Raw genomic sequence first — 27340 nt, forward strand, 5'->3', positions numbered from 1 at the left:
CCCCCCCAATTCCACAGCAGCACCCTCAGTTGCTGAGTCAGTTGGGTGAACTCACTGGCATTGGGAAATGGTTCGTTTTATTCGGTTACTGGATGTGTGCTCATTTTAATTGGTAACTAGTTTTACTGTATGCTAATTGTATTGCATTTTAATCCATTCTTATTAACCGCCCTTCGACCTAAGTGAGGGGCAGGATATAAATTTGATAATAGATAGACAGACAGATACATTTAATATCTTGAGCCATATGATTACATGGGATGTATACAATTGCATATAGCTCATACTCTCAAAGATCTTGCATTAAACTTGCTCATCTATGACCCGTATCAAATAAATTGACCCAGATCTTACACTGGATTGTTTTTCTCTCTCAGTCATTTACTGATGGATACCAACTCAAACATCTAGGCCTTGTAACCATTACATCCTTTGAACACAGGCATGTGTGCTGAACAGTCCCAACAATCCTCAGTCTCCAGAATTCAGGAATAGGGCAATTTCCTTTGACAAACATTGGCAGTGATTTAGATTTAGCCCAGGAGTTCACCCTTTGTGTGGAGGATCTGTCCATGAGATTAGGAGGACTGAGTTCGAAAGGCCTACCTTCTCATGGATTTTCAGACGTGAGACTGTTTTTGGAGACTTCCTCACACACTCTGCTATTCTGTGAACACTGCCTAACATAACTAATTGGAGTGTGTGTGAGATAGAAAGAGAGAGAGAGAGAACAATGGGGAGGGGGAGAAAGCACAGTCATAGCACAGCAGTAAGAGCAGTCAGGCCATTTATACACATCACTGGAGATATGACGTAGAACTGCAGTATTTGCCAGCGCAGAAGACAAAGAATGAAATTCCTCTGTAGCAGCAGCTAGAAAAGGAAAGTAGTCACCAATGCAATCCTAAACAGATTTTTGCCTTTCTTAGCAATGGCTTTAAGAAGGCTAAACTCTATTTAGGATTGCAAAGTGACAGGAATTCAAAAAAGCAGAACCGAAAGCTGAACAGATCTAGAAAGGTCAGTTTTCACAGAACTTATCTCATACACACACACAAACACACATTTTCATTTGTGTGACTTCTCATACAATTGGATCTTTCATTTCTCCCAGACAGCCCCTTCACTTCAAATATATTTTTGATTTTCCTGCATGCATTTTAAAGCTTTCCTTTCCTGATGATTGTTTTAATTTTGTTATTCTGAGAATTATGTTTTTATACTGCTTTTTACTGTTGCCTTCCTTGAGTCCCAGCTACCTGGCATATACATTAAAGTAAGTAATAACATACAGTAGTCTGGTTGGCAAAGCATTAAATAAAGTAATAGTATTCAGTGGTCTGTTTGGCAAAGCAACAGATATATGTAAAGACAGAGAAATGGAAGGTATAATGCAACACACTGGCAGCATGCATCAGTCATTTCAGTGGTATTTAAATATGCAAATTGTACACTAGACTGTGGCCACTTTGTAAATGGGTGCATAGATATATGATTGATATTTACTAGGTAACAACTGCAAACGTGACCTGCAAATCAAAACAGGAAGTACTGATCTTGCTACCCACACTATTCCTTTGAACTGAATACACAGGAACTTGCAGGTGCTCTAAAACAGGGATCCTCAACCTGTGGTCCTCCAGATGTTCATGGACTACAATTCCCATGAGCCCCTGCCAGCAAATGCCGGCAAAGAGGCATTCGTGAACATCTGGAGGACCACGGGTTGACTACCCCTGCTCTAAAAGGCTGTGTCATTTGGGGTTGTCTTCGGATATTTGAACACCCAAACCCAAGCCACTGATATTCTCTCCTCTTGCCTTCTGCTAGTATCTAATTTGCCTCCTTGAGAGTTATATAGCAAATGTGTCATTCACGAAGCTGCCGTGTTGAGTCAGGGCTCAAAGAGAAAAGCCCATGCTGCTTGTCCTGTGCCTTGCAGGGAACCCCAGCTTCAAGTTGCCTCAACCATGTGGGAAAGGAGGTTTATTATTCATTCAAAGCCAATCCATTTCAGTATTTGAAAAGAAAGTATATACCCTTCTAAAGCAATCCCTTTGTCACCTCTAATACTCTTAATGACAAAGCAATTCTCAAACAGTGAAACAGAGTAGAGGTGAGGCTGAAGGGCTAAACGGCCTCTCTTCTTCCCCCCTCCTCACAGCCCCCAAGTAAAATGTGAGGCTACACATGTCTGCAATTTACAGCTCATCCATTCAAGCACCTGGGTCCCTCTACTGTCTACTTCAGGCTTTCTCAAGTGGGGTTTCATAAAACTCTGCAGTTTCTTGAGGATTAATTTTTACACACACATAATATCTATATATCTATCTCTATCTCTATCTCTATCTCTATCTCTATCTCTCTATCTATCTATCTATCTATCTATCTATCTATCTATCTATCTATCTATCTATCTATCTATCTATCTATCTATCTATCTATCTGTCTGTCTGTCTGTCTGTCTGTCTGTCTGTCTGTCTGTACCAAAAATAAAACGGGAAAGGGGTGGCGGGAGGAGTTGGGACTCATTGCCTATCTGATTGGCTGTTCATCCCACCTGGCTGCATCCCCCTCCACTGCTAGCCTGCTCCACTTGACTGACTGTAAGAGGTAAGGCAGTCACAGAATGCGAGCTGGGAGGAGTGGAGAGGGCCTGGAACCGCATCTGGGGACCAGGGCCTGGGAGGGAAGGGAGGCGAACCCTGGCCTCGCTGAGGCGTGGGTGGGAACAGCTATACCCCCTGCCCCAAAAACGCCTGCTGCAGCTTCTCCAGGCCTCAGCAGGCTTGCCCAGGGTGTGTGTGTGGGGTGGGGGAGTGAGGAAGTCCCTGCTAGCACTCCCCTCCCCCTTGAGAAGGCCAACCAAAGCCTCTCCAGGCCTCAGCAGGCCTTCCCAGGGTGGAGGGAGGAGGGGAGTCCCTGCCAGTGCTCCCCGCCTGCCCCAATAAGAACAGCCGCAGCCTCTCCAGGCCTTGGCGAGCATACCCATGGTGGGTTGGAGGGAGTGCTCCCCTCCACCCAGAGAAGGCCTGCCGTGGTCTCTCCAGACCTCAGCTGCCCCTGGCAGTGAGTTCCCTGCAGCCTGAAGCCTTTCCAGGTCCTGGGGGGGGGGGGGGGAGGCCATCCGCAGAGTTCTTTCACCCCTCCCCCATTCTAGCACCCATTGTATTCCTGAATGCAGTGGGCTTTTTCCCAAGTATATATATAATTTATTAAACATTTATCAGGTGACATGCCCCTCCTCCCAAAATGGCCAATGTTGGACCTGGAGGGGGTGGGAAGGGGAGGTGCCCCAGGTGGGTTTGTACACAGCTATACTTCCCAACCATATTCTGCATGGATCATGCCACTTCTGGGGTTTCTCAAAACCTGGAGAATGTTTCAGGGTGTAAAAGCTGAGACTTCAGGGTGTAAAAGCTACTTGGATAGCAAACAAAGCATGGGCTTGATCATTGAACCACAGTGCTCCCCCCTCCGTTCAAATATATTTCTTATGTTCTTCTCCCCTACGGTTTGTCTATAAAATATTACATAAGCAGCCAGATAACAGAGTAAAACTGTTTTGCCTTTCTTTGGATATAGCTGGGAGCTGATTGAATACAGCTGCCCTGCTTTGATCCCATGTGTAAATTCTGGTGGTTTAGTCCTGTTGTGCTTTGGGGGTGGGGTAAGAGGAGAGTCGAAGAGAGTAAAAGTGAGGGCCAACTCACGACCTCAGTGAGGACATGGAAAGTCAACATATGGAACTCTCCCTTTTTCGGTTTTTTTGCCCTCGTGGTTGACTGGAACTGAGAATACTCTGGCAATTCATTATAGCCTTTGCTTACCACATCAAACCAGTTGCGTGAACTGGCTGTTAGAGTCAGGATTAAGCAACTTTCTGCTGTCACTCCAAGCATACCGCAAAGCTTTACAGCATTCCAGTACAGTAGAAAGTCAAAGCCGAATACTATTGGACAAATATACAAAGCACAAAACACAATTAAATGCCCTTCCAGTGGCTAATATCTCATTTAAGACATCCACCAAGTAATAACCTTGGGCTTGATTTCCATACATTATGGTATAGAATCCTAAAGCCAGTTTGGACATCTAAAAGGTTAGTTTAAAGTCAGTTTCCGTTCTCAGTGGTGACCCTGCCGTGGAGCCCTATTATGCTTTCCTCTCTGCTATAATCACGCACAAGCCCTCCTCTGCTCAGACCACAGTTGGATGCCAAATTGCAAGCACCACACTCAAGGCAGTAAGTGCCTGAAGTTCTGAATTGTGTTGCACTCCCACACTGTCACCTAAACCACACGTGATGGGGAGAATGTACAAAAGTCAAGCCGTTCTTTGGCTGCATTGCTCCTGCTTGGACAGTGGAGGGGAGAGCTGCTTGACTTGCCTCTCTAACGTCCCTGACAACAAATGCTGAGCTATTAACTGAGTGCTCTAAACCAGGGGTAGTCAACCTGTGGTCCTCCAGATGTCAATGGACTACAATTCCCATGAGCCCCTGCCAGCGTTTCCTGGCAGGGGCTCATGGGGATTGTAGGCCATGGACATCTGGAGGACCACAGGTTGACTACCCCTGCTCTAAACTAGACTGTAAACACTTAAAGAGTTCTCGTCATACTGCCTGTGAACTCTGGTTCAATCCAGTCAGTTCTGAGCATGCTGTAATACAGTTTGGTGTAGTGGTTAGGAGTGCAGACTTCTAATCTGGCATGCCAGGTTCGATTCTGCACTCCCCCACATGCAGCCAGCTGGGTGACCTTTGGCTCGTCACGGCACTGATAAAGCTGTTCTGACGAAGCAGTAATCTCAGGGCTCTCTCAGCCTCACCCACCTCACAGGGTGTCTGTTGTGGGGAGAGGAATGGGAAGGTGACTGTAAGCCGCTTTGAGCCTCCTTCGGGTAGGGAAAAGCGGCATATAAGAACCAACTCTTCTTCTTCTTCTTCTTCTTCTTCTTCTTCTTCTTCTTCTTCTTCTATAATGAGTGTGGCTGACCACACCCACACAAAAGCATCATATATGCTTAAACTATAGATGCTTTGAAATGGAACAGGACGTGCTCATGATGACCTGGGCCTAGATAGCAAAGCCAGCCAGTAAATTGTGAGCATGGGCCAATAGCTGCTTCTCCACCAGTTACCATGATGGATGCTGCCAAGCGATGGAGCTAGTACAGTTCCACGGGGCCTGTAAGACGGAGCTCTTCCGCCAGGCCAGGCAGATCGTGTCCCTCCCTAGATGGGCCCCTGTACTAGACATCTGGGCAGGAGTTTCCTCCCTGGGCCGGTGGTTTGGGATTACTGTCCGGTAGGGATAGGGGGAGGGGGAGGATGTAGATGGGATTTTTTGCTGCCAGTATTGCATTTGTACTTTTATGTGGGTTTTCACGTGGGTTTTATAATCTTACTATAAACCACCATGAGCCGGCAGGGTCATGGTGGTCAATAAGAACAAAAACAAACAAACAATTAAGTGTGCAGATGTAAAATGCTGCCCATACCGGTTGATCAACCCGGAAGAAAATGGGCACTGTGAAGATCGTACATTTTAAACCACAGGATCTGCAAAGACCCCAACAGCAGTTTCCAGCTGGGAAGGTGACGTTTATTTTCCACGGTGGTTTCCCAAAGCATTGTGAACATCAAAAATGGCACGGTATGCCTGAGAAAGTCCCTCCCTCCCTCTCCAAAATGGAAAAAGTTAAAAACAGATGGCCACTTTTTTATACCATGTCTATAGAAATGGCACAGTACGGTACAATGGAGTAGAATAGTGCACTTGTTGACTCGAGGTAGGGTTGCCAACCTCCAGGTGAGTGCTGGAGCTCTCCCATAATGGCATCTGCTCTCCGGTTGACAGAATTTCTTTCCCTTGGAGAAAATGGCTGCTTTTGAAGGTGGACTCTATAACATCACATTTCCATGGAACTACTTCTCCCCAAATTCCACCCTCCACCGGCTCTGCCCCCAAATCTCCAGACATTTCCTAAACAGGAGTTGGCAACCCAGGAGGGTTCAACTTTGTGCTTAGCTGTAAAATTCCCTGTGTGACTTTGTCCCTGTCACTATCTTTCTGTCTAACTTTGTAAGGGTAAAGAGAGATTAAGCTCTTGCAGGCCACTCTGAGCTCCTTAGAAGGACAGAAAATAAACGCAATGAATAGCAATCTGAACATCATCAAATTAATAAGAGCAATTGTGTGGTCTTTAACAAAGGGGTCATCAAAACTGCAGTGGGATCCAGGTCGCATTAGGTCCTTTTGCTCAGTTCAATCCACGGCAGATGGTTTTGTTCAGAAAGTTGGCCGATTCTTTCAGCAACATTCTACTATTGCCTAATACTTGCAATTCGCTGGCCCTGAAGTTCATACAACAAGGGAAAGAAGAAGAGCTAAACAAATTATGGCAGGCTGTCAGTATCTGCCTGAAAGCATCACATGTTTGCAAAACGATGCTCCATCTGGAAAACCTTGGTTTTGCTGACTCATTACTGCAGGCAGCAGATCATTCCATGGGGCTGGGCCGAAAGGGACCAAAGATGTCCAGGGACTAAATCAGACACGAGCTCCAGAAACACTGAGTTAAACACAGGCCCAGTACTTGGACTGAATTTCCACCTCTTTATTATCTCTAGAACCTTGTTAATTGCGGAAAAAAAGCATTGTGGAGAAAAAGACCAGCTTAATAAACGCTGGACAAGTAATTACCTACTTCCTGGCCATGAATCACTTTTCTCGGCATGTGCAAGCATGACTGGAAGGTATCTGTACCAATCCAGGACAAGGGAGATATGGTGCATAGTGTCACCATGTTTCCAAGAGCAGAGAAAGGAATGATGCTATAGGAATGCTCAGTGGATCACGGGCCCAGGCACATGCACACAATAAACACTCAGAAATATTAGCATCACCAGTGAGGAGGAAAGCTCTAGTAGCATGTCTCCTGGCAAATGGATTCTTAAGGGTTAAGGAACTGGGAGATACCCCCCTCCCCCCATATTAGCACTTAAGGAGAATGACAGTGTAAGCCCAAGCAGAGTTACAGCCTTTTACATTAGTTGGAGGTGCACAGAGGCTTATAGAAAGGTGCACAGAGGCTTATAGGATTGCACTGTGACTATGCATGTAACATATGTTTGGAAGCAGTGACAGAATGGTTCGAGCAGAGTCACCTGAAACTCAACCCCTCCAAGACGGAGGTCCTGTGGCTGGGACGTAGGGGGCAGGACCAGGAAGCACGCTTACCCACCCTGGCAGGGACGCAAGTCACCATCACGTCCCAGGCCAGGAACTTGGGTGTGACCATTGATGCCTCCCTGACTTTGGAGGCGCAGGTCAAAAAAGTAGCGGGCCAGGCGTTTTTCCACCTTCGCCAGGCCCGACTATTAGCGCCCTACCTGTCCCCCGAACACTTAGCCACAGTGATCCATGCAACCGTCACCTCCAGAATAGATTTCTGTAACTCGCTCTACGCGGGCCTTCCCTTGTCCTTGATCCGGAAACTTCAGCTAGTGCAAAACGCAGCTGCTAGGGTCCTCACTGGCACATCTTGGAGGGCCCACATCCAGCCAGTGCTGAGGCAGCTGCACTGGTTGCCAATTGCTGCCCGGATCCGGTTCAAGGTTCTGGTTCTAACCTTCAAGGCTTTACGCGAGTTGGGACCCACATACCTGAGGGACCGCCTATCGCCCTATGCCCCTCGCAGGGCCTTGCGCTCTGCGGGTGAAAACCTGTTGGTCGTTCCCGGCCCTAGGGAAGCACGCCTGGCCTCGACCAGGGCCAGGGCCTTTTCGGTCCTGGCCCCGACCTGGTGGAATGAGCTCCCGGGAGAGCTGCGTGCCCTGCGGGATCTTTCAACATTCCGCAGGGCCTGCAAGACGGAGCTCTTCCGCCAGGTTTATGGTTGAGGCCGGGGCTGATAATAGATCTATGCCTCCCCCGGGGACTCGGGTTCTGGACCCGAAGCAAAACATCATCAGGACCTCCTCTCCACCCGCTAGTAGTGGGAGGGAAGGGGGGGGAGTTGAGCTGCCATTCTTGCCATGCCGGCAATATTGGCAATGTTATTATTGTTTTATGGGGTTTTAATGGGGAATTGCGATATTGTTACCCGCCATGAGCCGCAAGGGAGTGGCGGGCTATAAATATAACAACAACAACAACAACAACAACAACAACAATAATAATAATATTGCAAGTTTATCACCTTCTTCTGTTTAAGGACAATCACATATACAATGAGCTTAGGGATGCCAGACCCCCGGGGGGGGGGTTCCCCTGCTTTTGGGCCCCACCACTCCATTACCAGCCATCTATCCAGTGGGGGGAGGAGAATCACCCCCCCCCCCAACATGGAAGAATGCTAAAAATTAATGCAATGTAACTACACGACTTGGAAGTGACATAGGCATGTTGGGGATATTGGGGGTTGCTCTGTTGTTTGGGCAAAACTCTACAGTAGAAGTCAATTCTACTATATAGTTTTGCCCCAAACCCAGAGCATCCCCCATCCCTGGCATCCCTAAATCATTTCCCAGTCCTGTAGGCACATCATCTTTATTTTTGACGTTCCTCCCAGCTCCCGGTTAAGTTCACCCTCATTCTCCGCCCACTGGCCTGAGGGCCCTGGCAACCCTAAGCAAGTTAGAAAGCAAAACAGTAGCTTTCAATACAAAGGATCCTACACTGCAATTAAAACAGCCTTAAATAATGGGTGAACCCCTCCCTGACCGTCATATATGGTGGCCTACCAGTGTGCAACCGTCATCTCCCTTGATATTTTTGTAATCCTAAACAGGCTGTAAAAACAGGAGATTTACCAAGTTCTTTGAGAGCCGGCCAACATGGCCGGAAGCTGCATTTGGTCTAGCGGCTCACAGGCTGGCCACACTTGAACCTAGACTCTTGATACTGCTCTGGTGACGCACCGTCACTATGAACGAAACGGCTCAGGAGACCTGTTAGCCAGGCCTTTTCAATCTGCAACACAAGTCAGATGCACTGCACCACCTAGGCATGGGGTGGCCCACTAGGGACTCAATAACTCTCCTGTCTTGCTGCATGCCCAGGACTGTCCAAAATTAGTAGGAGGAAGCGTCACCAGCCAGACCACACAGCGTGTCTTGATAGGCTGTGTTCATCATGTTGCATCACAACTGTGCAAAACTGGGCTAGTTTAGCTGAACTCTTTTGTCCAAAAGACCGAAAGGTCCCTAGTGAACTCCACCCAAGATCCTGCAATGCCAATTGTAGGGGTGACATTACACTCCAAATGGCATGGATAAAAATAACAATATCTTCTTGCCAGAACATAACAAAGATGTCTCATCCCTAGGGGAAACAACCTAACACAGTTGGTAAAAATTTCTGCTTCCCTTGGGAAACGAAACCAATGGTTGACTCATCCTATAGCCTCCTATACCCAAGGTGGGGCCTAGAGATCTCCCAGAATTACAACAGATCTCCAGGCAACAGAGTTCATTTCCACTAGAGAAAATGGCTGCTTGGGAGGATGGGATGATACCCTGATGAGCTCCTTCCCCACAGTCCCCTCCCCAGGTTCTATTCCAAAAATCTCTAGGAATTTCCCAACCAACAGTTGGCAACCTTACCTAGAACTGCATGCCAACGGTGTGTGCGTAAGGTGCTGTCAAATCACAGTCAACTTATGGTAACCTCAAAGGGTTTTCACAGCAGGGGGGAAGCAGAGGTGGTTTGCCATTGCCTTCCTCTGCAGAGTCTTCCTTGGTGGTCACCTGCCTAAGTACCAATCTGCTTAGCTTCTGAGACTGGCTTCTACCCTATCGCCTTCCCTCCCCATGACCACTCTATAAATGATCGTCTTGAAACGGGGGTACATAATTTCTGTTGAACTACTGAAAAATCCCTGTTAAGAACAGAAGCCTCCTCAGCTCTGTGGCAAACTTGAACAGCAGAGAGTGCATTCAAGAGGTCACATGACAAATTGGTATCAGCAAAATAAAAGTATCCTGGCTGAACAGCCTTGAAGAGCTCCTTCTAGTGTACCACGGCCAATCAGCTCAAGGCTGCAATCTCATGACATGTTTTAGTCTCCCCAGAGTCAGGTCAGGTCAGGTCAGATCAGGACATGGATGGTACCGCTCTGGCAAAGGCTGGAGATAATGCAAGGAAGTAGTATCAAAGTTCCAAGAAAGGCCAGGCTCTACCTTACCCATTGGTTAGCTGCTAGTTGGTGTACTTTTTTGTTTTGATAAACATCTAGTTTAGATAACGAAATCACTTTTCCCATAACACTGTATCTGAGGAAGTGTGTGTGCACATGAAAGCTCAAACCTTGAATAAATCTTTGTTGGTCTTAAAGATGCCACTGCTGCTTCAGACCAACACAGCTACCAACTTGAACTTTTCCCATGTGCTATTGAATAGTTTTGTGCTCCCAAATTCCTGCAGAAAAATCTCAGTATCTTCTTAATATAACTGTTTAAAACACATTTGCAGTAGCTGTCTGTCCAAAAATGTGCCAATGATAAAGCTCAGCTGACTTCAGCTACAAAACTTTAAAACTACAACAGTTAATTATGTTTTGCTATAATATCCGTATTTCTTTAATTCAAAAAGAAAGGTCCTATATATTCTTTTATGTATTCTTTTTAAAAATTTGCATTGCACATTTTGGTACCTAGACATATGGTGGACAAGAAAAGGGCTCCCCTAAATTTCTGTGCAGAGAAGAAAAATCCTCACCCTTTGAAGGTGACACTATGCACCTTCTCTCTCCAAGCATGCCTCAACCTTGAGAAGGATCAACACATTTAGATACTGAGGCACTGCAATAATTTATTTCTGGTATTTTCCTGTGCTGTGTTGATTCTTTCTGGCTGAGAGAAAGAACTGACTCAATCGGTTACATTCCTCGCTGTACTGGTGGATCCCTTGTCCCCAAATCTTAACACGAGTAAAGCCATCTGATGGAGACAATTTTGCTTTCATGAGCCTTAACCTTCCTCAGATTGGTAAAGCAAGCAAGCAGTGGCAACCGGGATAATCTTTGCACTCAAAAACTATAGGCTGTGTTTATGATTACTATTTAGCAATAGTGGTTAGGGGGAATTATGAACAGTCAGAGTTAATAATGATAATTTCTTGCGTGCAAGTGCAAATCCGAATAAACTGTGGCAGAGGAAAGAACACTCTGAAAAATAGAATCATAAATGGTATTGCAGCCGCTGAACACCAACATCTGGAATCTTTTACCCATCAAAGTGAAAGGCCGGAATATTACGCACAGTTCTACCATCAAAAGCCCTGCTTGGTAATTTGAGAGATACAATTCAGAGTCTGGCCAATGGGGGACAACCCATTCCGCTGTGTCCTCATATAACCTTCTCTCTGAATCCCTACCATACACGAGCGGAAAAGTCATGACATATTTCTTTCTTCCTCTGTCATATAAACACAGTCTGTGTGTGTGTGTGTGTCTCACACACACACACAAACACACCCCATCTAGATTTCCCTTTTATTCCCCTTCTCTGGGTTCTTTCTCTAAGTATTTCCACAGCTTCCAAGCTCTGCCACTGGACTCCTTCCCAGCTGGATCACTCTTCTCATGTATCAGACCTTTCCCCACCCCATGAATAATGTTTGGTCAGGCTGGGTAACTTGGTGATGTCAAACTATTTTCAGGAGATTTCCCCCCTTCATTTATTTTGGCACACGGTACTTGCTGGACTTTCCCCTCCCCTCTGCCTCTCCTCTGTGCAGTGCTTTAGGTGGGGAAGGAGGGAACTGTTCAGTAGCTCTTACTGTGAAATTATCAGGTCGCCAGTAAAAGATTTTCTAGAAGGGGAATTTTAACAAGCTTCCTTATTCCAAGAATCACTAGCAACCCTTGACTCGGGAGCTGTTTCCTAAATATGCTAATAAGATTGTTCTTCGCCCAGCAATAAAACCCACAGTGGATGTTATCTGGTATTGTTCATTCCTAATCTGAACTGTAAGAGCTCCCCTCTTGTCCTCCTAATCATGAGCCAGAAAAGAAAACTTATTTCATCTCTTTCACACAGCTTTTATTTATTAACAGGAGAACCATCAAGTAAATGCCAATCGTTTGAAATAGTATTAATGTACCTATAGGATCTTTTAACATTTTTGTATGTCCTGAGCATTTTCATCCCTTTTTATGGGTATTTACAATTTGCTGCTTCTTTCAAGCCATTTTATGGCATTTTCTGACTTTTTTTCATGTTATGCACCATTTATATGTGGGGATTCTCAAGTAACACTGATAGGGCATCCATTTTTACAGGGGGAATCTCTGACACATGAAAACAGATCCAAGTTTGAGTCCAATGGCAACTTCAAGACCAAAGAAGTTTAATTCTTTGTTGGTCTTAAAGGTGCCACTGGACTCAAGCTTCATTCGGTTGCTTCAGACCAACACGGCTGCCCACTTGAATCAAAACGGAGAATGAGATGAAATACACATTCATAGGCTCAAGTGATATGAGGCACAAACCATAAATGGGATTTCCCCCCTAATCAAGACTGGAATTCAGTAGCCCAGCATGTGAAATACTACACTGATAATAACAGTCTTCCTATTGAACAATGCATGTGCATGGAAAAAGAGAGATTACGGGACAGATAGCTCTGGGATACAAAAAAAGGACTCTGGCCCTTGATTCTGTAATGATGCACAACCTGGTCACTAAGAATTTTAACTGCTGTAGCTATAATGGTGTGCAAAAGGCTGATCCGTACGGACTGGTGCATATGGTGTCGTCAGTATTCACTCGAATGGCTTGGTGCATGGCAAGAAGGCATCATGTGCTAACTAAAAATTGTGACTGCTATGCACAGAAAAGGTCATGAGCATCTGCCCTCATTCCCTGCCCATAAATTCAAAGAACTTCAGCTGCTCTCCTCTAGAAGCAAATTTTGTAAAGGCAGGCTCTCCTTCCAGGCCTGAAGAATCGTGGACTGCAGCCAGCCTTAGCCCATGTGAACACAGAGTGGGGAAAGCCAGCTACCCAGCACAGGAGTTGAGATTTGCATATAAGAACAAAATACTTTAAAAGGGGGAAAAACTCTTCCCCTTTTAAAATGATCTACATCTGGCTCACAACAGTCATCATCTTAGAAGAGGCATTCCCATTTCTATTCCACATATGAAGGGATGTGCTTGACATCAGCAGATTTAAAATAAATTTTATTTTACTTTGAAAAATCTTCCATCAAAGGCACCTTTTAAGTTGATTAAAATACTGTGATCAATTAACTGACTATATGGTACAGCATGTGGATGTGTGTGTAGAATGACACTCTGGGAACTTCTCAAATCTCTACAGTTCTTCACCATAGAGATTCAGGAAATTCCTAGACTGTCCTGCAATGCTGGTCATCCCCCCACCCTTTTCTGCTCCCACTGGCTCCATAGAGAGGTAGCAAAAGATTGATGAGCAGTGGGAAGAGGTTATGCTTCATGACATGTGTATGTCTGTATATATTTAGGGTTGCCAACACTGGTTGGGAAACTTCTGTAGATTTGGGGGCAGATCCTAGGGAGAGAGCTTAGCAGGGCTATGATGCCCTAGCCCAGGGGTAGTCACTCTGTGGTCCTCCAGATGTTCATGGACTACAATCCCCATGAGCCCCTGCCAGCATTTGCTGTCAGGGGTTCATGGGGATTGTAGTCCATGAACATCTGGAGGACCACAGGTTGACTACCCCTGCCCTAGCCCACTTTGAAAGCTGCTATGTTCTGCAGGAGAACTGGTCTCTTGTCTGGAGATCAGACATTGTTCAAGGACAATTCTTGGCCCTATCTGGAGATTGATAACTGCACATATACCCAACTCAGTACACTTCATACATCTGAGTCTAGGAACTGCAGGCCCCACATGGCAAGATAAACCAGTTTCTTCCAGTTTATTTCAGGTAAAGAGCAGGAGTGGCCTATTCTCCCACCAATGCAGAACGTTGGCTTTTCTGAAATCCTGGAAGGTCATGCGTGTAGCACATATGAAACTGAGCCCAAACCCCTCCCCTGTTTGCCCCTTTCCCTATACAATCTGCAGACAAGGTCCCTTTCAGTGTTTGGTTTTTTTTTGGTAGTGGTCTGTAAAAAACGGTAAACGTTTCCCTAAACTACTGATGCTAGTTGCATTCCCTAGCTCTGCCAGGCACCATTTCCCCTCTCTATTCTTTAATTAAAATGGCCTTAGTGGGTACAGGAAGTGTTACGCTCGCGATCCCTGTTTCGGCCTCAGCTGGTTGTCAAATGCATTGTCAGATGGCTAAAAAGGATGGAGGGGCAGCACTTCCTGCCTTTATTCAGTCTGAGATTCATATGCCACCCTGTGATGAAAGAGATTCGGCTAAGTGTTGATGTCTGAAGTCAGGTCAAGGCAAGGGCAATGCTTCCTGTCCTCATCCTACCATTTTGGGTTAAAAGAACAGGGGTGGGGGAATGGCTCCTTGCAAGGGTCAGTAAGTGCAGTGGCTTCCATTAACAAAAGGGATAAAAGGCTGAAGTGGGGAGAACCTTTTCTGGAAAACTTTCCATTCACTCCCTGTTTTGAGTCAAAGGCGTCTGTCGCCAAACTTTCTGTTCATTCCTAATAAAATGTCTTTCTTCTTCAGAGAGTATTTCCCTGTCCTGCCTTGCCTGAGGCGGGAGAGATGAATGTAGAAATAATATTATTATATTTTTACAACCCGCCCTTCCCCATTGGCACAGGGCAGGTCACAGCAAAATAAAAACATACAAAATAATGTAATACAGGGGTAGTCAATCTGTGGTCCTCCAGATGTCCATGGACTACAATTCCCATGAGCCCCTGCCAGTGTTGGCTGGCAGGGGCTCATGGGCATTGTAGTCCATGAACATCTGGAGGACCACAGGTTGACAACCCCTGATGTAATAGACATAAGTTAAAGCAATAAAAATAAAAATATAAATTTAAAGTATATTATATTAAAAGTTGCCTCCTTAAAGTCTTTACTGAGGGACAGGGCCTAGTTTATACTGGGCAGATCAGTATTTTGTGGGTGGGGCTCTTAGGTAGGGAGGCCAACACAGGCCTGGTAGTACAGAGGGTCTATGACATTACATGTGCTTAATTCAACACCACTTCCCCAAATGTTTCTGAGACTCCCTCTTCCTTCCATCATTATAACTTGAAAACAGATTCTCAAAGAAAAACAAATTTAGCTAAGAGCCAATGCCAAATGGTGCTTTGCCACTATGCGAATGAGTCTAGTAAATTCAGGAATGTTCCTGTTTCCTTTCTTTCCCACTCATGTGGTGAGAAAATTAGTTATTCCAGGTAGACATGGGCAGTTTGACTTGGACAAGCACTTTTTTTGGCTCATCATGAGCTTAACTGCCCCTTCTTTGCATTCAAACTGTTTGAATCAGGGTGGCTGAATTTGGCTGTTTAAATACATCCTCCCAACTTTCTCAGGCAGCACCTGAGAAAGCAGAGGGGATGAGCACATGCTGAACAGCTAATAATGACAGATACCATGCCCACTACCCTTAAATTCAGCTGGGGATTTAAATTCCTCTTTAAGATGGAGCAGGATTTAAAGGGAGTTGTCCAGGTACCTTTTATCATCAGCTGTTTGGCATTTTGACTGCTCCCTTTGAATGTATTTCCCATCTTCAAAAGCAGCTTTCATTGAGAAGGTGGAGGGGATAAATTTAAAGGGAGCAGCAGGGTGGCCTAAAAGCTGATAATGACAGCTGTGTATTTGTTTCCTTTAAAAGGAAGCAGCCATAGGGGTGTCATTATCAGTTGTTAGGTGGCCATCAACTCCCTTTAGCTTTGCCTGACAATGGTGGAACATGCATGTACAAAGCTCCAGAAACTTTTTGGCTTGGTCTGAATTGATTTGGCCAAATCTTAAAAAGTGAAGAGGTATTTGTGTATTTCGGATTTGGCAAAATCATTTCAGGCCAAATCGAAAATGGTACAAATTCTTATGTGCGTGCACATGCCTAATTCAAGGTTTTGCAGTGAAGTGTAGCTTGCCATGACATCTGAGCTGACAAACTATGGCTTGCATTGGCCCCTGCAAATCAGGATTGCAAACTGAGGGGGAACACTACAGTCTACAATCTTGGTTTACAGCAGGGGTAGTCAAACTGCGGCCCTCCAGATGTCCATGGACTCCAATTCCCAGGAGCCCCTGCCAGCGAATGCTGGCAGGAGCTCCTGGGAATTGGAGTCCATGGACATCTGGAGGGCCGCAGTTTGACTACCCCTGGTTTACAGGATTAATGCACATTATATCCTGCCTGTTTCAAATGAAACAGTAAACAAGTCCTTCCAACATATGTGGAAATTGCTCATTAGAAGAAGGAGCAACATAAGAAGGAGCAACTGCATAAGCTAACCTGAGACCTCTTCAAGTAGAGTTGCCATCTCTGGATTAGAAAGTACCAGAGAAGGGTGGGGTTTGGAGAAGGAAGGGAGCATAATGCAATAGTGACCACCTTTCAAAATGGCCATTTTTTCTAGATGAACCACTCTCTGTCACCTGGAACCTTGTAATCCCAGGCAATACGACCTTTAAGGCTTGCTTCAAATTAAAGTTTAGCACTGCATCTGAACCAAGTCAAAGTTTTTACTGCGGGGGGGGGGGGGGGGAGTGATTGGAAACCAACATTTTCTGAATCTGCTTTCAACTTTATGCAGGGTTATTTTTTTTGTCGCTTAAAAGTTGAATATTCTGCTTGCTCACAACAAAAGGGTCTTGATTTTAAGTCAGAATAATGCAGTGGAATGGAGAAAACCAAAAGAATATTTTACCGAACCATTATTAGGTGGAAACAGTTTCAGAGGGGAACCATGTTGGTTTATAACAGGGGTGGCTTTCCAGATGTCCATGGACTACATGTGCTGGCAGAAACTCATAGAAATTGTGGTCCATGGACTTCTAGAGACCCACAGTTCAGCCACCCATGATCTACAGCTAGATTCGAGGTTGTTTGCACCTTACAGACCAAAAATACACAGGTATCTGATGAAGGCAGCTTTGACTCTTGAAAGCTTATAACTCGAAAATTTTGCTATCTAGGGTACCACTGGACACAAAAATAGGTGGAGACATTTGAGTTCATCTGTGTGAAGGAAGAAGGACACTTTCTGTTCCATCTTCTCTCCTTCCAAACACATGGTTTAGCTGCAGCTCCTCACACTCCCAGCTGTCAGGGATTGCAAAATTCCTATGGGTTCCTGGCAAGTAAATGCTTTCTTGTCTTCAATGAGAAAAAGAAAGCGAAACTCCCAACATGTGCCTGAAAACGGCACAAACTTTTAAAAATTTATTATTTTTTGGTAACACTTTCTGTTGCAGTTTATTTCCAAACTGAAGGACGCTCACAGTCCCAAAGTGGTTTTCATGTCCTGTATTTAAACAGCAACAGCCCTGACATATAATACTTGGTTTAATACTATCTGGGGCTGCTAAACCTCTTCCAGTTTTTAGACTGAGCTGAATGAGATAGTATGGCTATGAGAAGAGCATTGTCTGCTCTTTACTGCCCCCTCATGCGTCCACTCTGAATGTGTACTTTAGGTGTTGTCTTTTCAACTATTGTCCATTACTGTCCTGAAGTGGGTGGCCTAGGCTAGCCTGATCTCCTTAGGTCTTGGAAACAGAGATGGATTGGTTCTAGGTAGTATTTGGATGGGCGACCACTAAGGAGGTCCATGATTGTGACACAGGGACAGATAATGGTAAACAACCTCTGACTGTCTCTTGCCTTAAAAACCCATGGGATCACCTTGAGTCATTTATCTGACGGAGCTCTCTGACTCAAGGATCACCTTGAGTCATTTATCTCAGGGGTCGTCAACCTGTGATCCTCCAGATGTTCATTGACTACAATTCCCGTGAGCCCCTGCCAGTATTTGCTGGCAGGAGCTCATGGGAATTGTAGTCCATGGACATCTGAAGGACCACAGGTTGAGTACCCCTGATTTATCTGACGGTTCTGCAGGGCCTGCAAGACGGAGCTCTTCCTCCAGGCGTTTGGCTGAGGCCAGGGTAGTAAGATCAGGTCCTTCCCCTTTGTACCCTTTGATATCTCTTGTATCTCTAGCCCTTCCAGGACAAACATCACCTGTGGTCACCTATCAGCCCACAGCTATGGCTGCTCTGAAGGTCTGAGGGTTCACATTGGGGAAAGTAGTCTGCGGATTGTTGCCGCCATCGATCAATTGTATTGGGGTTTTATGTTGTTTTCATCTTTTTAATGTAAACTGCCATGAGCTGAGTATGCTGGGAGTGGCGGTCTATAAATATAAATAAAATAAATAATTAAAAAAATAAAAATCTATTATTACTGCCTTGGTAGATATTAAATCCAGAAACAATCCATATATGGGGGGAGGGGTGATCATGAACATTAAGTCCACTAAAGATAACAGCAAAACCTTCTTAGATTGGAAATGCTTTTAGGCGTTCCTAATACTCACCTTCAATACAAAATGCAATCATTAGGGCCATTTCGCACGGCTTCAAAGTAGCAGAATGGTTGCTATTTGGAAACGCTACTAATTTGCCATAACCCACGACGTCGTAGACAATCTGCAACAATCCTGAAACCAATCAGCAAAAAGCGCTTCGTTGTGGCGCTTTCAGGGGAATCCAGAAAAGTGGATTCACCCTCCGGATAGCGATACACTCCTGCAACCAATCTGCAACAGTAGCGCTAAAGACCTGTGCGTTACCATTGTTGCTGGTTCTTCAAAGTCCCTCCCCCTGGCTCTCTCCTCCAAACTTCCGGCGAAGCGATCGCCATTTTTTTTTCTCCGAGCGAGCAGGGATAAACGCACCAGCGAGCCTCTTTCTGTTTAGAGGCTTTCCTGGCTTCAGTCCTTCACCTTTAGTCACTAAGCACAAACCACTGAAAAGCCCGTTTGCTGAAATAAAGTCCCTTTATTTTTTACAAATAAATTCAGCCGAAAATCGGGCCCGTGAGAGGGGGGGGGGATTTTTTTTTTATCACTCGAGGCAGCGTGCAAACGATCATACAATCAAACGAAAGCTCACATTAGGCAGCTGGATGGGTCTCTCCGTAGCAACGAATCTACCTAGATTCGTTGCTATGGGTCATTTTTTTTAAAAAAACCTTTCTTAAAGGGAAAGGGGCTGTTTGGGAGCATGCTAACGGCTGCCCATTGGCTGCTTGACGGCCAGGGGCGGGACGAGCTTGGCAATAGCGCTTCCTTTCTAGCGATTTCTGCCGAGACCGGAAGCCTGTGGGAAACGCTAAAAAACGCAACTGATTCCACTACAAAGGCAGGTATGCATAACGACGAATTCCACTATTTTAAATGGCGATTTTTCATTCCGCAAACAATTTGCAACAAAGATCCCTGTGCGAAAAGGCCCTTACTGTCCCTCATAGCAGAGTATATTGTTTCCTGCAGTCAAGATTAGTTGATCCCACTTTCCCTCTCCGACCAGCAGAAGCGTCAAGAACTCCTAACAGTTAACTCAGTGCTAACTAACTGTTATTATGTATGTAGCACCATACCTCGCACTTTACAAAGTAGGGATCAGCGTTCCCTCTAAACTGTGTGTGAGCATGGCTGCTCATTAACACAGGAAGCTCTGCTCAGCAGCAATCCAAAGCAGCTTCTTGTACTGCCCATTGCCCGTGGGCCAGGGATCACCAATTTATTCAGACTCGCAGAGCAAAGAGCTCTGCGAGGGGCATAAGGAGTTAGCAAGTCCCTTAGATACGGTGGGCCCAGACCACAAATGGCCTTAAAAAGGTCAATACCAAAATTCTGAACTTACTCCAGAATGCAACTGGCAACCAATGCAGCTGGGGACTGGCATCCCTAGGTAACTAACACATACACACACTCAGTCACTTGTGCACACACTCACACATCTAATTACTTCTGCTGTGACTTTTCAGACTTGGGTGAAAATCTGGCTTTTCCTGAAAGTGCATTATGCTGGCTAATAGCTGCCAAAGCTCTTTTTTCTTCAATTGTGTCATTGTTTGCCTGTGTTTTCAGTTAAGCTGCATATTGCTTTGACACTGATTTAAAAACGTGGCTTGAAAACCATATATTGTGATTTTCTTTATTTTTTTAGATTATGCTGAGGATTCATTTATGTTAATTATGTTGTGCTATCAAAACAGCAGACAGCACATGAATAAAAATTTAAAAGTATCGGAAATATCACAGGGCATCATAGACACAATAGCATACATTTGTCATAATGTGAAAATCATTGAAGCCATTCTGTTTAATTATTATTGTGTTTGGAGGCGGTAATAAGGAAAACAGAAATGGAATTTCACTTCAACGGTGCATGGTCTTGCCTTTTTAGCTAGGACTGTACAAATATCTGGCACAATCCAGTCATTGTTCAGCAATTTGGAATTGCTGGAAGTATTAAATCACTACTTAAATCCCTCCCTTGAAATCAATGAGGCTTACAAGTGTTTAATATTGGCTGGATAATGCCCAGTGTTTATTGTTTACCAAAGGCTTAATTTAATAAGCATGCTTCAGTGCACCCGGCCATGATTCACTGTAAGGGGAAATACCTTTCTGGCAGCAGAACAAAGAGAAAGTGGTATGATTTCAAAGAAGATATACAGTAAGCACAAGATGTTCGTGGCTGTACAGAAACATGCCATTCCTGCTCTCAACTAGTTTGACATTGCACAGCAAGGGAAGAGACAAGTTTAGGACAGTGAGTGTGAAGGATGCGGGCTCACACCATGTGGCACTTTAAATATACATCTGGGGGACACATGGGAGAACTGGGAAACCAGATGTTGAAAGTCCTTCCTAGACTGTACAGCGTTTTTTTTTTTTTTTTTTTGCTAGAGAAGCAATTCTCAGTCTCAGTTCTCAGAGGATGTGACATTATTTGTAAGTTTGACTAGAAATCTTTAATAAGAGCTACAATGGCAACCCCAAAAGGGCATATTACTGATCATCCAACCGTATGCAAACAAAAAAATACACTCCAGGTTGGTGCAGTGTTTTTGATGGAGCCAATCAAAGGGCCTAGCCAGGATATCAGAAGACCCAAAATGCAGCCTGCTCTCAGATGGGTAGGCCTTCAAAGTTCTGTCTTGTCAGTCAGTCTTTCCAGGGTCATTCTATGTGATACATAAACTTGGGCCTGAATGACAACAATAATTTTGAGCATTGTTTATAATGTGAACAAAATTAGGTATTAGGTATCTTATTCTGAGTCAGACAGTTGATTTATCGAATACAGCACAATCTTGCATTAAAGAGGTTTTAAACTAATTTTCATACTGGGGATATCTGGGATTGAACCCAGGACCTTCTGCCTGCAAAGCAGGTGCTTTACTGCTAAGCTATGGGCATTCTCAGTGGGACTGAAACTAATAGCTTCTTGGATAGTGCCAAGCAGGGGCTCCCACATCCTTATTAGCAGGGGTCACTGAGCATTAACAGAGTCTGGGGCAGTACCATGGAGGCACACAGCTGCTGAATGCACAGCATTCAAAGATCAATATCATTACCTCATGTTTGTGGAGAGCACCAACTCCACAGCACTACACAATTATAGAAATGTGTGTCTGTATGGTGCTGCTCTGTACCTCACTGTACCTGCTGATTGATGCCCACCAGAAAGGAAATGCATCCATTTCATTTTGGCCAATCCTCAATAGTGATACCCATATACTTTAGATCCAGTGCATGAGTTGCCCTGATGGGACTTATCCAGAAGACCTTCTACTCAAAGTGTGTTTTGCAAAAGACACAATACCCAATGTCACTTTCAATGCACCGCCTCATCTGAGAAACCAGAGTGGAAAGGATTCCCTATAGATGCTTGAAAATAATGACCAAAGAGGCCTAATGCTGCTATTCATGACAGTTAGTATGAATAAGGAAAAGTCTTATAGACTCACATTATTAGGGAGCTCAGTTTTTAAAAGTAATGAAGAAGAATGGCTGCCAGCAAGGCAAGGCAAATGTAGAGGCAGAAAGTTCAGAAACTAATGGAACAGCAAGGTTTCTTGAAGTGCCTCATTATTCTCCACTGAGGGAGGGAACTGGATCTTCACCCACAGTTTTCTTCTGGGCTTGGCAGATGGTTCTGTTTGGATTAACATGAATGGAAATCCCACCCATAGAGCTGTCTCAAAAGTGTGTAGAGCAATAAACAAGGAACTTTCTAGCAGACACGAAGATAGAGACAGCACTTCAAACACTTCTGGCAAGGAACTCTGAGGTGGAAAACTGGTGCCAAATTTCTAAATTGGTATAAAAAAGCCGGGTGAAGAAGAAGCATCTATTATTCACCCCTCTCCCCCTTGGCCTTATGCATCTGGATAATGTGCATTACCACAATTACCAGGGTTTTACATGCCCTGGGGGGGGGGGAGAGATTCGTGCCACAAAGTCTGTTGTTATGGTAACTCCTATAACATCAAATGCAGAATTATAAAAAGGGAAGGGCGGACCAGTTCAGGCAAAGCTTAGTGTAATGGTTAAGAATGGTAGCTTCTAATCTGGTGAGCCTGGTTTGATTCCCCGCTCCTCTGCGTGCAACCAGCTGGGTGACCTTGGGTTCCTCACCGAAATGACAGAACTGTTCTGACTGAGGAGTGCTATCAGGGCTCTCTCAGCCTCACCTCCCTCACAGGGTAGGTGCTTGTTGTGGGGAAAGGAAGGGAAGACAATTGTAGTACACTAGCATTTTAAAGCCACAGAAGCTGCCTGCTACTTTATTTGTTCCAGTTTGGTGTAGTGGTTAGGAGTGCGGACTTCTAATCTGGCATGCCGGGTTCGATTCTGCTCTCCCCCACATGCAGCCAGCTGGGTGACCTTGGTCTCTCCACGGTGCTGATAAAACTGTTCTGACCGAGCAGTGATATCAGGGCTCTCTCAGCCTCACCCACCCCACAGGGTGTCTGTTGTGGGGAGAGGAATGAGAAGGAGATTGTAAGACGCTTTGAGCCTCCTTCGGGTAGGGAAAAGCGGCATATAAGAACCAACTCTTCTTCTTCTTCTTACTACATTCCATTATGGAAAACAATCTTTCTCACTCCCAAGTTTGCTTTTTCAGTTTATGAACATATTTTTGTAGATTGACCTTGCTTCATTGTTGCTATTAACCCTTTAATTGTTCCTGTTTACCCATACTGTTAGGCTGTTAACCATTCATATCCTTTCTTGTTCATGTTGTTCCAATGTTCTACGTACCTCTCTCATTCCCCACTACTTTTAGGTACACTGCCCCAAGATGTCACTGTGAGGGGCAGTATATAAATTACATGAATAAATAAATAAAAGTATATATTTAGGATCATCCCTATTATTATTGAAAAAAAAGGCCTATGCGATTTTTAAATACAATTCATAATTAGTGATTCAGTCAGAGATAACCATGTTTAATTCCTAGCTCTAAAAAACTCCCACTTGCTTCATCATCCCACAAATGGCCTCATCTAGCCACTCCTCCCAGAATACCAAATAATACATGAGGCTCCTTTAGTCATATTGGATTTTCTGATTCGGAACCTCAAATCTGTCACAAACATGGCTGGTTCATGCCCCCTGAACCCAGCGAGCAAAGCTGATCTCTAAAATGGTTGGCAGCCATTTTGGCCTATGTTTTGGTACTCCATTTTGCAGAACAGACCAGCCTAAACCCGGCCTGTTTGTTTCAGACCTTCTGGGTCATATGGGTTTGGAGGTTCAGTTTGGGAACAACCTGAACTCTGAATGAACTGGAATTTTCTCATTGGTGCCTATCCATATGAGCTCTATGTTGACACAGAGAACTTGTATGTGAGGTCTGGTGTCTATAAAGTATCCCACCAATGATTATGATCCAAAGATAAGGGTTAAACTCATGTAAGTGATCTGCACACAACTGGAGCTTTCATTGTAGTTTTCACTGATAAAGATCCCACACCTAGTAAGATGAGTTAATTTGAAGAACAAACCACAGCTGTTGAACTAAAAACAGCCGCTAGTAAACTACTCGGGGGTTAAAGCATGCTATAGCATATCTTAGACATGGAAAGGAATTTCATGTGCATAAATATACTGTCCAGAATCTGGTGGATTTTACTGCTTTGACCATGAACAAGAAAAGGCTTAACCCAAATAATATCTTATCCAAGGGATATTAATCTGATTTACCTGTTATGGTTGCTTTGTTGATGGATGGTTGGTTACACATGGGTGACCGTCTGAAAGAAACAAGTAAAACGTAAGTCACCAGCATGACGCTGTTTATACAACTTCATTCTTAGAAATCATTTCATCAGGAAAAATATTTAACTATTTGATAAGTAACAAGAGTAACTAGTGAATTCCTGTGTTATCCAAAGCAAAGTTATACCCTTCTATGCCCATTGAAGTCAATGGGCTGAGAAAGGTGTAACTCTGCTTAGGATAACACTGTTAGGGAGACTATCTCCATATAATACAAATAAAAGGTTTAATTGTAATGGCCTATGGCTGGAAACAATAAAGTCGTAATCTAGGCAAGCTGTACCTAAATAAGCAGGTATACTGGCTTGAGAAGTAGGAAATCCAGTTAACATCTTCACAAAATCTGTAACTACTGAGCAGCCTTGGACAAGTATCAGTCTTTCATATTAAATTGTGCCCGCAATCTTAAGTACACTTGCCCAAGCATAAATGCTACTGAACTCAGTGGGATTTACTTTTGATTAGACCTGTTTAAGACGGATCCCTATGTCACAGAGATCTTGTGATGATAACTGAGATAATTCCATTTACTCAGTGGAAGAAGGGTGGTGAAATGTAATAAATGTTTTTTTTTAAATAAGCACTTTAAAATATAGGGAACACATTTTCTTTTTTAAAAAAGAGTGACTCAAAGTGAGAGAAGCTCATGTGAATGGAATACACCCCCCGCAAGTACCATAAGATTGGCCTGGACATGGATACATGGAAACCACCATCCATTCTGCTAACTTCCCAAAAGTGGTCATTGCAAAGGTACACCTGGAAAAGGCTAAAATGACACACTCGGTTAAATGTGTGGCCATAACTGCAGGGACAAGCATTCCACATTTCCTTACCCACAATGGAGGAAAAAGAGAGAGAAACGTGCATCAAAGTGTCAGGGCAGGAGTTATTATCCTGGAGAAGGCCGGGGAAATGAACTCGTCACTGTTAGGAGTGTTTTCAGCCCTTGATTTTGGCCAGAATGAAAATGGAGGGGGAGAAAAAAAGTTCATCTGAACATATAAAGCTGTCTTACACCAACTTGTATCACCAGCCTATTGAGACCAGTGTATTTGACTCTAACTGGCAGCAACTCTCCATGGTCTTGGTCTTGGGCAGAGAAAAATCTGTTTCAGCACTTGCAGCCTGATATTTTTTAACCAGAAAGGTCAAGAAACAAACCTGGGATTTTCCATATGAAAAGTGTTCATGTGGACTGGACTGTCCGTGCAGTAAGTTCGCAATCATATGTTCAGTCATCTCTGTGAATGTGGCAGCCTTTCTCAGAATGGCTGCCTGCTGACCATTTGCAGAACCTGGTTTGCTGTTATCTGACCCAGTTATGCTATTGATCTGCATACCCATTCATATGGAAGGATCCCAGAGTGAAAGGGCAGTAATTCAACGGGTTCAGAAGGAGAGAAAGCACAATACTCACTTGCTGGGTGCTCGATCCTGTAAATTGGTTAATGCAGCAAAATTATTCCGTACAGTACGTAAGCTGGCCAGCACCTGTAGGGGACGAATGTGGAATTTCATTCTCGTTTTCTTCAGGTGTACTCACAACTTTTCTCCATTGGACAGAAAGCAAAAGACTTTCTAAATAAGCTAATAAATTTCCCAAGATTGTTTTGGTGTTTGATGCCACCTTTGACCGTCCTTCCACAAAGCAGCTTTTGCAATGCAAGGCAAGAGTTTTGTCGCTTCCACTCATACTAAAGAAACCATTATTTGTTTAAAAAGCAGCTTTGTTCAAAGAGGAGGAAGATTTTCCACAGAACCCTCTTTGTCTTTTTTGAAATAAGTGAGCTTGGAACAGAATGGGTCATTGCCATTTGCACTAGAATTGTTACAAGCAATTAAACATCTGCACAGTAAGAACTTTTCATACTCAACATCCAATCGACACAAAGCCATCTCTGCATAAATCCATGTGATCCCACTATGTATTTGTTTAGACTATTTGTGCTCTGCCTTTCTGCTCAAAGAGTAACCTAGGCAGCTTACAACAAACAAGTTCAAATGTCATGAGTTTTTTTTAAAGGCAGTTAAAACCAAATAAATATTTAAAAAGCAGTAAAAGAAGTAAAAACAATAAAAGCTTAAAAGCAGTGGATTAAAAATATTTTATTAAAATCACCTTCAAAACAGTGCAAAGTAAATAGAACCACTTTTAGGTTTAGCTACCAGGTATTCTGAGCTTCACACAGATTTACCTATGCATACAATCCCAGAAGCACACATAAATACACTGAACTAGTTTTGAAGTGCAAATCTTTCTTAAGGCCACTAAATAACATCCAACATATACCCCAACCGGACTATACCGGCTAGATCAACTTTGACATATAAGGGGAGGGTATTAATTTCAGATCTCCACTAGGGATATGCGCATCATGCTTCAAAAGCAGTTTGTGACATGGCATGATAGTCTGTGGTTCCAATGGGGGGAAAGTTCAAAATGTATGTGCGATGGAGCTCTTTGGGCCCCAGCCAATGGATGCAGGATGCCAGTTTGCAGCATCTCTTAGCAACAGAGGCAACAATGGAGACTATTCTGTTTCAGATGGTCTACTTCACTTGGAATATATGCAGAATAATAGAAAGAAGAGTAGCACTCATCTGAAATATATAGTCTATCACCAAATGAAAGCACATACTGATAATTCCATATGGCTACTTAGCACTAAGGAGGCCAGCCTCCAGGTAGAACCTGGGGATATCCTGCAATTAGTGCTCATCTCCAGACTACAGAGAAAATGGGTGCTTTGGAGGATGGAGTCTATGGCATTGTACCCCACTGATGCGCCTAGGTCCGCGGCAGGCTCCATCCCCCAAACTTCAAGTGTTTCTCAGCCTGGATCTGGCCTCCCTACGTAGTAAGTACACTATGCTTACCTGAGCAAATGGTGTCACAATCAAGTCATCTCCATGTCTGAAAAATAAAGCAATACAAATCTTTATTAGATGAGATGGACAGCTTTTCCCACAGCCAATGCAACAACAGCAACAAAGCCAAAAGCACCCAATTCCTTCTCAATGTTTAGCCCTCAAAATGATTTTAATTAATGGTGCCAATTAGTAGCTTCTTGCCCTGTATTCATTCTAAGCTGGCTAGACGAGGCC

The 27340-nt window shown here is 44.1% G+C and overlaps 1 protein-coding gene across 17 annotated transcripts in view; it reads right to left on the reverse strand.

Moving 5' to 3' along the window:
• PDE4D (phosphodiesterase 4D) overlaps nucleotides 1-27340 on the reverse strand; it is a 709981-nt gene that overhangs the window by 107168 nt on the left and 575473 nt on the right. For all 17 annotated transcript variants that reach the window (XM_077347177.1, XM_077347175.1, XM_077347176.1 and 14 more), the window contains 3 exons: nucleotides 27113-27149; nucleotides 25653-25726; nucleotides 24158-24207 (listed from right to left, as the gene is read on the reverse strand). In XM_077347177.1, the coding sequence (XP_077203292.1) occupies nucleotides 24158-24207; nucleotides 25653-25726; nucleotides 27113-27149 (161 nt within the window). The remainder of the gene's footprint in view (nucleotides 1-24157; nucleotides 24208-25652; nucleotides 25727-27112; nucleotides 27150-27340) is intronic.

The sequence above is a fragment of the Paroedura picta genome, chromosome 7 (genome assembly GCF_049243985.1).
Source record: "Paroedura picta isolate Pp20150507F chromosome 7, Ppicta_v3.0, whole genome shotgun sequence".
NCBI classification, from domain to species: Eukaryota; Metazoa; Chordata; class Lepidosauria; order Squamata; family Gekkonidae; genus Paroedura; species Paroedura picta.